The sequence below is a fragment of the Vulpes vulpes genome, chromosome 13 (genome assembly GCF_048418805.1).
Source record: "Vulpes vulpes isolate BD-2025 chromosome 13, VulVul3, whole genome shotgun sequence".
Taxonomy (NCBI): Eukaryota; Metazoa; Chordata; class Mammalia; order Carnivora; family Canidae; genus Vulpes; species Vulpes vulpes.
In genome coordinates this window covers 47,541,077-47,551,953 of record NC_132792.1, presented here as the reverse complement: position 1 = coordinate 47,551,953, position 10,877 = coordinate 47,541,077, and the positions used below count along the sequence as shown (strand labels likewise).

General features: G+C 37.6%; 1 protein-coding gene across 1 annotated transcript; it reads right to left on the bottom strand.

Moving 5' to 3' along the window:
• Positions 1-957: 957 nt before the first annotated feature.
• CA1 (carbonic anhydrase 1) lies at positions 958-10,441 on the bottom strand. Its single transcript, XM_026014822.2, has 7 exons — positions 10,338-10,441; positions 9,434-9,631; positions 7,533-7,651; positions 5,882-5,977; positions 3,786-3,848; positions 2,781-2,936; positions 958-1,257 (listed from the first exon to the last, which is right to left on the bottom strand). Exons 1-7 carry the CDS (start codon positions 10,372-10,374, stop codon positions 1,141-1,143), a joined length of 786 nt encoding a protein of 261 aa, XP_025870607.2. The 5' UTR covers positions 10,375-10,441; the 3' UTR covers positions 958-1,140.
• Between the last annotated feature and the right edge of the window lie 436 nt (positions 10,442-10,877).

The window sequence follows — 10,877 nt, the reverse complement described above, 5'->3', positions numbered from 1 at the left end:
TAAATCACAAGACTATACACTAGGTAAAAGATTTGAATTCTGGATGTAGATAGGACTTCAGAAAGAACTGGCTTCAGGTTAAGGGATGGTCTGACTTAAAGACCATTGTTTTTATATGATTATATAATATGATATTATATGATAAGTCCAAATGACTCATCATTTTTATTTATTTATTTATTTTTTAAATTTTATTTATTTATGATAGTCACAGAAAGAGAGAGAGAGAGAGGGAGAGAGAGAGAGAGAGAGGCAGAGACACAGGCAGAGGGAGAAGCAGGCTCCATGCACCGGGAGCCCGACGTGGGATTCGATCCCGGATCTCCAGGATCGCGCCCTGGGCCAAAGGCAGGAGCTAAACCGCTGCGCCACCCAGGGATCCCAGACTCATCATTTTTATAAATGATTCACTGGTGAATTTTCTTCAAATTTTGAATTACAGATTCTCTATTCAAGCTAACTAGTTATGATAATGGGGGCAAGGAGGGCCATTGGCTTTGCTAATGGGAGGAGGAAAAGTGGAAGCAATAACCAGAGGCAACATCTTCCGATCTAAAAGATACCATTTTTATCACAGAAAACATAAATTATAGCAATACTGGGCCAGTATAATAATATTATATATAGTTGTCATCTTAGCTGTATAGCCTTCAAGAGTAAGAAGATGAATTTCTCAATATTTCGTCTCAAGCTACTCTCAGGTTATTACATTTGAGGCAAAATAATATTGCAAATAGGGCACTTAAGATTTTTGAATGTAAATGGGACAGAAATTTAATATTAAAAAATAGGGTACATAATAGACAAGAAAGGGATAAAGTTATTTTACTAGTTCAGCTAAACTGAATAAAATGGAAACAGATACAAATCACTAAGAAATTGTTCAGTATACTTTAATTGCAATCATAGAGAATTCCACAAAATAAACTTGAATTCAGTCACAAGTTTCACAAGCTTATAGATTATTATTTGAGTTAAGCATTAAGAATAAAAATTAAAACTTAGCTTTACAGATTAAATTTGCAGCTATGCTGCCTTGCTAGTATTGAAATAAGTGTGTTTCTTAAAAATTGTTGTACTGGATTATGTCAGAAGCAGGGCAGTGCTCCTTGAGGAAGCAGAAGTTCCCTCCTGGTCCCATCAGAATGAAGCTTTCACTATTCTGCCCTTAAGAGGCTGGGGTGGTCGGTTGTTGTGCTGAATGGGGACAGCTTGGTCGCCTTCAACATTCGACAAAAGACTTCGGAACTGAGCCAGCTGGGAAGAAGGATAAAATATTTAAAGAATCAAAGGCTATTAAAGTTATACAAAGGACTTTATTTCCAGTATTAGTAATGCACTGATATTTAGAAAACTAAGTTGCTGATTGCAATGGTCTCACCAATGGGAAGGGAGGAAGTCAAAAATTCCTTCATATTTATTTGAACTAGGTATTTGGTTTTAATTGTTAATGATTGACTGGATTCGAATGCCAACTTTCTCAGAATGTCAACCTTGGCTGAGTTTCCATATAGTAAAATTACAATAACATTGACTGTATTCACTGTGCTATACCTTTCTACCCCTGTGACTTATTCATTCCATAACTGCCTCCCACTCCCCTTCATCTATTATATCCATCCCCAAACCCCTTCCCATCTGCAACCATCAATTTGTTCTATTTATGTCCTATTCTGCTAGAAATCTAACCTCTTTAGAGTGACTGAAGCTATGGCTGAAGGCTTGTTTTTTAAGCCACAATGTATGATAATTTATGAGCTCTCAGGATAATCACTTTCCCATCCCAAAATATATTCCTACCTTCTACTTAAGACATCACCTTACAAAATTACCCCAAACCCCCTGTCATTGAATGTAGACAAACTTTTTAAGAGTTCCACAAAAATATCAACTGGCCTATAAAACCACGGAGATGTGAAAAAAAAATCGCTGGCTCCACCAAAAGTGAAAATAATGACTACACCTGAAAAAAAAATGGTGTGCCCTCAACATTTCAATCCTAAGTATAGAGTTAATATAGGTGAAATTATACACGCATAATGTAGTATGGAACAGGCCCATTAAATAGCTGATAGGAAAAATATGAAACACCATCAGCTACTTACATTGGGTTGTTGTGAAGATTAAATAGGTTAATAGATACAAAGTTCTTAGAATGTGCTTGGCATGTAGCATAAGCTCAAAAGTAAGTGTCCATTACCAGTAGGCTGCAGACATCACCTGTCCTATAGGTGTGTTATGAGAATTGGCTGGCAAAACATGTATGTAAGGCACCTAGTAAAAGAGGTCGCTCAATCAAAGGCAGTTATTATTATCATAATTATAAACAATAATTAAGGACATATTTTGTTGGATAGGTAATAACAGAAGTTTCAAAGAAGAACGAAAACCCTTTGTCAACTCTCATGGTATGTCAGTTGCGAACCATACTTCCCCCAAATTTTAGTAGAACTTCCAGGGACAATCTTTTCTTTGCTTATGAGACTCCTAGGTAGACACTTAACAAGGCTGGATTTTCCCTTAATACATTGGAAAAGACAGCAGGAGTTCAGAATCTCCCATTTTTTTTCTACATAAAGTATAAAACAGCATTATAATACACATTTCTTTTTGATTGTTCAACAGAGCCATGTCAGAAATGAATCTTTTCCACTAGGGATAGACAACAAACTTCTCAAAAATCTATTTGACGTCATAATGTTCCCCGTTAGTGCTCTGAATTGAAGTGATACTCGTGCTTTGCACTACCAGTTTCCCCTCTTTCACCTTTGATACGCTACCTGTTCTGGGCTGATACCGATGCTGTCCTTACAAATGATCCAGCTTACACTCTCATAAAGGGGAGGATGAGTCAGAGAGCCATTGTAGGTCCAGTAATCCAGGGATGAAGGAAGGAGAATAGAAGGGTCAAAATTTGTGAATGGGGCTCGTTTGTTCTGGAAGAAAAAAGAAAAGTAATATATTATTATATCGTGATTTAAAATACTTATATACATATATGATATCTATGTTATATTATTTTGGTGTATATGTTGTCTTGATATTTTAGCTGAGAATTTAAATTTTCTACTACACAGTATATACTGGTGTGTTTGTAGATATAAACAGTAAAAGTAATAGAAGACTGAAAATTTGCTACAATGACATTTTGGCCAACCAATCTTCTTCCTTCTTCATTTGGTTGGACATAAAGATTAAAATGCTTTAAAATAATATACACCCTAAAAGATATTTCACTTCCAGGATAAGACATTTATTATTTCTTTAGGAATGATGCCAGCTACTGTTCCCGTGGCAAAACTATTAACATGCACATTGGTTATGTTTTAGCCTTATTCCATTTATTCCTATTTTCTGTTTTGATTGTTTGTGAGTGGCATATTAATGGTATCTCAAAAGGATACCCTTAACTCCTGCATTTTTATACCGCTGAAGAGGCAGACAATTTTCTTCATGAAATGGGGAAAAAATCACTTTTTAGTTGGATATAGTCTTTAAAGAAAATGTAAATGGCTATGGAACCTGTTCTTCTATAGACTTCATCCTGCTAAAATAGATAGATAAAAGAAAATAACTGGGAAAGAGAAAAAAAATCAAAACAAATCAAATGCCTTAGTCAGAGACTTTCCCAGAAGCAAACAATATCTAAGTAGTACCTTGATTTTCAAATTGGTAGCTTCTGCTCTAGGTTTCCTACTCTCCACTTCAAATATGTGACTAAACGATTTCAGTAGTTCTGTGGATTCTTATCCTCTGATTTAAACTAACATATTTAGTCTACTGACCTTGGTTTTAACTGCGTTTAGGGCATCCAGCACTCTCTGTAGTTTTGGATTGGCTTGATCAATCTGGAGATAAAAAAAAATATGAGTTAGAAATTGTAATAAAGTCAAACTGTGTTTAGCTAATTTTTTTTCGATTAAAAACAGTAACTGAAGGAAGGGAAGACACTTTCTTTCTGCTTTCAGAGAGGGAATTTTGCTTGGCGTAGGTCCTTGTGGGCCCTTGTGCTCTATAAATGAATTGTTCATGATATGTAACTGCTGTCAACCAAAAAACAAGAAACTGGCTCAAGGGGCAATGTGTTTATTGGAGATCAAAGAATCGCAATTTGGGGCACACAGATTGGGGTAGAAACCCAAGCAGCATTCCAATTTCAGGACAGAGACTCAGGGTTTTTGTGGAAGAAAAGGAAGATCACATAAGTAGTTTTTGAGAAGGGTTCATGTGTGCTGACCAGCAAGGTGGGATTCGCACTTCACTGATTGGGCAGGTGAAGTGGTCACTATGCAAAAGTTCACTTTTATCAGTTCTCTCGATAGGCTGTTCTCCTTCTTGCTGACTTCTTGGGATGTTGGTGGTTTGGCCCCAGCACAAGGAAAGTGGCAAACAAAAAGCTTGAGTTTAATTTAATATGGTCAAGATGTTCAAGGACACACAAGTCAAAATCCAGGAACTTGGCAAAATCCAGGAACTGTGACACAAAACACAACCTCTTACTTTGGGCCTGTTTCATTAGTTATAATTGATGCAGTGTTTGGTGTGTTGTAAGTGATCAATAAAGGTTAACTAGAATCACTATAATTCCAAAAGTTAGCCACCTAAGTGCGATATTTATAATAAGAAACCTGTTTATGACACAGTGCTCCTAGACCCCTTGGAATTTCCTAAGTAATAGTGATAAAGGTATCTTCTGTTATGTTGACTGGGGGGACTTTTGAACTGAATCTAAGGATGAGGGCTGGATGCCAGGAGAACCAACTATGCGATTAGAGGGTTGGAACTTTCAGCTCTACCCTCAGACCTCTGGGGATGGGAGAGGGGACAGAGACTAGAGCTTGAATCAGTTGCCAAAGGCCAATGATTTAATCAGTCATGGGTAAATAACGAAGTCTCCATAAAAACCCAAAAGGACTGGGTAGAGAGAGTTTCCAGATGAGTGAATTAGGAGAGATACAGGGGAGACAGTGGGCCTGGATAGGGCAAGGATGCTCTTTGCCTCTGCCCATACCTTCCTCTATGCATCTTTTCCATCTGAGTTATATCCTTGTGTAATTACCAGTAATCTAGTAAGTAAAATGTTTCTCTGAGTCCTGCGAGCTGTGCTAGCAAATTAATTAACCTCTTCCAAGCCAAGGAAAAGGTCATGGGAAACTCTGATTTATAGTCAGTCAAGTCGGAAGCCCCACTAACAATGTGGGCTGGAGACTGACACCGGAGGTGGGCGGAGGAACTTGCAATCTTGTAAGTCTGAACCCTCAACCTGTGGAACCTGAGGCTATCTCTGCATGGACACTGTCAAAATTGAGCTGAACTTCTGGATGCCCGCTGGTGTCCAAGAATTCCTTGCTAGAGGTGTGGGGGATATCTGCACATTGGAATTTGGGGAGCAGAACCCAAAAGACCCAAGTATACTCAATTCAATAATAACTTCCCTATAGAACTTTTCGGGGACTCTCCTATAGAGGATTTAAGCAACACCAGCCATTTTAAACCTTAACTGAACTTTCTTTATGGGACAATAATCCTCTTAATATTTTTTCCCTAATGATGCATTAAATTGGTAAATTCCTGAGCCTGTGAAATAGGAAGTTTAGAGGAAAAGGAATTTGGAAAATTTGGAATATAGAAGTTCCCTCTCCCTCCAACACCTTCCCATCCTATCCCTACCTGAAACTTAATTCTCTTAAGAAGGTAGAAGCCAAGAGAAATCAAAGCAGCAAAGTACTAGGGAGCTGTTTGCTCACCTGTAGCCATGAGTAGAATGGAAAAATTTTCAAAAAAGAAAGATCAAATATCTTTTTGCCTTATTTTATACTATTTTGGTGTCTGATTGGTAAGAAATAGTGTTAGCCGATCTCTGTAACTCTCTGTAACTCACCTTCATCAAAACAGCAATAATTGCCAAACCATCAGCCTGTGAGACAGCTTCAGCAAAGCTGGAGTACTTTGCAGAATTCCAGTGAACTAGGTGAAGCTAAAAATAATAATGTGGTCAATTAGTTATTTATTCCATTATGAAGACAGAACATTGTAAATTAACTTGTTAATAGATGAAGATGTATTTGGCTTAGATAACATTTATGTGAACCCGGGTCTAGCAGATAGGAAGGGTTATGTTCTCACTCTTAAGAAGGGTTATGTTCATTGAGTAGAGCGGGCAATTTGCAATTTCTATGGAACCAGTGAATAAAATTTCTTTTCCCGTAATATCATAACTACTCAGTATTACTTCTTTTTAAAAATTGTTTTGGTATGAAAAGATCAGGAATTCCAACTAACTAGTTTTCAACAGAACTGAAATAACACCTGTCAGGTGAGGTACTTTTTAGTTAACTTTATGAGAAGGGTTTCCTGGACAATCTGAGGGTCTTGGCCCAAAACACATTCTCTTAAGCACATCTAGGCACCTCTCGAATCATTATCTCTAGCCTAACCTCTCTATGGAACTCTAGATCTGAATATCCAGTATGTCATCTCGGTATCTTCTTGATATCCCCTCATGGATGTCTAATAGATATCTCAAACTGAACATGGCCAAAATACAACTCTTGACTTCTTCCTTCCCAAAACTCTTTAATTTTCCCATTTTGGGAAAAAGGACCACCATCTACCTAATTGCTCAATCAAAAAGTACAACAGCTATCATTGATTTCTTACTTTCCCCACTTATCAACAGCCATCTCTCAGCACATCTCATAGATTATACTTCCTCATTCAGTTTATAACTTCAAGTTTTTGCATTAGTTGCTGATTTTTTCTGGAATGTCCCCTGTAATCTGTCAATGGCAGCCTTTTGTCTTGAATTGGGGCTGAACACAAGTGCTATTACTGAAAGAATCCTTCTTTGATCTCCTAATGTAAAGTGATCACTTGGTCAATCATATTACTTTACATTAGTTAATTCTCCCCATACCACTTACCTAATTTCTCTTGCTTGCTCTCTTTCTCCCACATTCTCTCTCTCTCTCTCTCTTTTCCTTCTCTCTCCTTTTCCTCCCTTTGCCCTAACTCCTGCTCTCCCTCTCATTTTCCCTCCTGGGCTCAGTCACATGTTGAATTTTGTGGCTAAGCACCTCTAATCTCTAGCTTGGATTATTTTTATTTTTCTTAAAGTAGATGAGAAGATCATTGACTTAGATTTCTTAGAAATTGGTGTGTCCAAACTTGAACATTTGAATAGGAAGCAAATGGTATGGTCAGCTCAGAGTCAGAGCTTTAAAGGAAAGCATTAGCTTCCTCTTGAGCCTAGCCTGATGTGAAGGTAACAGTTTTTTGAGGCATCCTGAAGAGAGTGATGATTCTTGGGCTCAGGAGCTCAACTCCAAGTTGCCTTTTTCACACAAAAAAATTTCCTTCTGTTACCAAACTTAGTTTGTGTGTGTTTGATTTTAATAGGGTCTGGGAGTTCCTTCTAGGGATGAGAAGGCTCATTCCTTTGGGGCCCTTATAATGGTGACTTATGCAACCAAGCAGCTGCTTCTGAAAGCAATTCTCAGTGTAATTATCTCTCACTTACTAAGTGACATTACCTCTCCAGAATATTTGACTCCATCCACTGTGTGTTCAGAACCATAGTCATTGGTGCTCCCCCAATGAAAATGGAACTGAGAGAGCCTATAGCTTGCAGAAAGAGGACCACCTTTCAGCACTAGAAGAAAAAAGGAATTACCATTAGTTTTATGATCACAAGCTCCTGCTTATCTTTGCATTGAATATAAACCAACACTAAATTGGATTAGCTAGAACTAAGAACAAACACTAATGCCAAAGTTTTTTTCTTGTGGGATTTTCTCCCTTATATCCATGATGATGGCATTTATATGTATGATGTGTCCCTGACCATTGCATTGGGTTATTATATACAGTTCTCAGCATATGAGCTGTAATTTTTATCTTTTTCTTTTTTTCCTTTTCTTTTTTTTTTAATTTTTTTCCCTCTTCTTTTTAAATGTAGACTTCACACAGTGTGGAGCCCAACATGGGGCTTGAACTCACAACCCTTAGAACAAGACCCGAGCTGAGATCAAGAGTTGAATGCTTAACCAACTGAGCCACATCGGTGCCCCTAATTTTACCTTTTTCTGCTGCCAAGGAAGTATATGGGAAGGTGAGCAAATTATAGTTTTACAGGGCTTTCCCTGAATTTTTCCTGAAAAGAGATTTTCCTGAATCTGCTTTAACTTTGCAAGTTCATTCATTCATTCTTTCAACAAAGACTATGTAGGTAGTATTAAGATCTTTAGTAATTTATTTTGAGTAACAAATTACACATCACATATTTTGCAGCTAGTCAAGACATAACGTGTATGTTGACAACTTTGTTGAGAATGCCTGTCCAGGGACTAAGAGAAAGTGCCAGTGGGGCAATGGGGTCACTTTAAAAATTTTGATATTGAATGACTGTAATTTTCAAGAGTCTATGTAATCATATGATTAATTAAACACACATAATACCAGATCTAATCTAATATTAACAATGGATGTAGCCCCAAGGTGCCTGAAATTTAGGCTCAGAACCTTGCAGGAAAGTGCTAAAACAAGTTTCGCCTTTTGTCAGTAGAGCTGTCTTATGAAATTATCATTTAATAAACTTTTTTAAAAAAGATTTATTTATTTATTTATTCATAGAGACACACACACACACACACAGAGGCAGAGACACAGGCAGGGGGAGAAGCAAGCACCATGCAGAGAGCCCGGCGTGGGACTCGATCCAGGGTCTCCAGGATCACGCCCTAGGCTTCAGCTGGCGCTAAACTGCTGAGCCGCCTGGGCTGCCCATTTAATAAACTATTTAAGAAACATTTATGAAAATCTTACCGTATAGCAGAAAATGTGCTAAGTTCTGAGGTATGAAGAATTCAGTCACTACAGTCTTGTAGGGGAGAGGGAGATAGAAGAGTATACTTACGAACAGAATAAATCTTGCAAGGTTACGTATGACTCATTTTCTTACTGGTACCCAAGCACTTTATAATGATAGAGTCATTTTTCTGGCTGCAAGAAGTAAATCTGTTCTTCACTCCATTTCTCTTTCCTATTGTGCTCCTCCATCCTCATTCCAATCAGAAAATATTTGCCTTTTCGGTTTCTGTATTCACTGTGATGGCTTATTAGAACTTCTTGGAAAAAACTCAGTCTATTCAGAGAATGTGAAGTGAATGTAAAGTTACTAGAGACCAGAAGAGATGGAATGGTGTTATGGAAGAGAAGAATTAAAAAAGAGCTGTGGGGTTCCAAAAATCATCTTTACCACTTGGGGGTTTTGCAAAAGTCCAGGATGCTTCACCAGAGTGCACAAATTTACACATATGCACTACACATGTGCACAAAAAGACTGAAGATGGCATTTGTGTTTTTTAAAGTCTTATTGTTTAAATTTTCCTAGTAGAGTCAAAGACAATATCATCAGAAAGGTCTTTTGGCTCACCTGATCGGTCATCATGGTCCTCATAGTTTACATGGAAAGAATGTCCCACGTTGATTATTTCTTTGGCTGTGGCTGGATTGTAGGAGACACTGATAGGCTTAAGAGAGGTGTCATGTTTGGTTTCACTGGTTTTAATGTCAATGGGAGATTGGTTATTTCCATTTGCAATGGGGTACAGCTTGCCCCATTGTTCAGGACCTACCAAGGGAAACATGTGCATACGATCAAAACCTTGTTAAGTGTTTGACTCCAAGTTTTAGGAGTATAAGTAGCTCTTTGCTTATTAGACTACAATTTATTCAGGCATATTAAATGGTATTCTGTTTAGCTTAATGAAAATTCAACATTTGAGAATGTACTTTTCTATACTATCCTATAAAATAGTATATTTGTGAACACAACTATAAATATTTTACTATCAGTAATAGACTTCTAATACACACACACTCACACACACACATATGAGAGAGGGATTGAGAGAGAGGAAGAGATGGAGAACACATTTTGTAAACAACCGTATTTCAAAGGACAAGTGCTAAGAGTATATGCAAAGTTATTTTAGTCATTCAAGTCAGGCAGTTCAAACCTTTAGCCTATGACTGTAAAGTTATTTTATTTTACTTATATAATTTATTTTTTAAAATGCTCAATACCTCTTTTTTTTTAAAGACCCTATTTATGTATTCACAAGAGACACAGAGAGAGGCAGAAACACAGGCAGAGGGAGAAGCAGGCTCCCTATGGGGAGCCCGATGCAGGACTTGATCCCAGGACCCCAGGATCACGACCTGAGCCAAAGGCAGGTGCTCAACCACTGAGCCACCCAGGTGCCCGCTCAATACCTCTTTTATTGGGAAAGGCAAAGAGCTATTACTTTGATCTACACAGACAGAAGAACTCTTACCGTTTTTGTCATCATATCCCCAGTTGGAGCTCGTCATGATCTTCTACTTAGTTTTCTTTGCTGCAAACAAAGATAATACCTGGAATAACTGACTGAGAGTCAGCATGCGGTAAACAACTGAAACTACCACTTGTGGGTTTTTATAGAAACTTCTCTGCCTTTAATAGGCCACTATATCATCATCTCTGCCTATCAGGAAGTGTAGATAAATTAAGAAAAAAAAGAGCTGCTCGTAAAAAAAGCCCACAAAGGTCAGAGCAGTTCCAATTGTTTCATTTTCTTATATTGTAAGAGAGAAATATCAAAATGGTAGGTTTTATAAAACCAAGCCCTGTTTCCTTCATGTGAGTAGATGATATAGCTGAATAATATCCCCTATGAGTCTTTGGGTTTCCTAAAGTAAAATTGGATTTGTGCACTTGATATTTCCAATGTCACACTTGCTGGATACTTCAGCAATAATACCAACAGTATTTTAGTAAGGAGAATAATGGGTACATTTACGGAATGATTGCAACTAGTAATTGCAAATTAGAATTA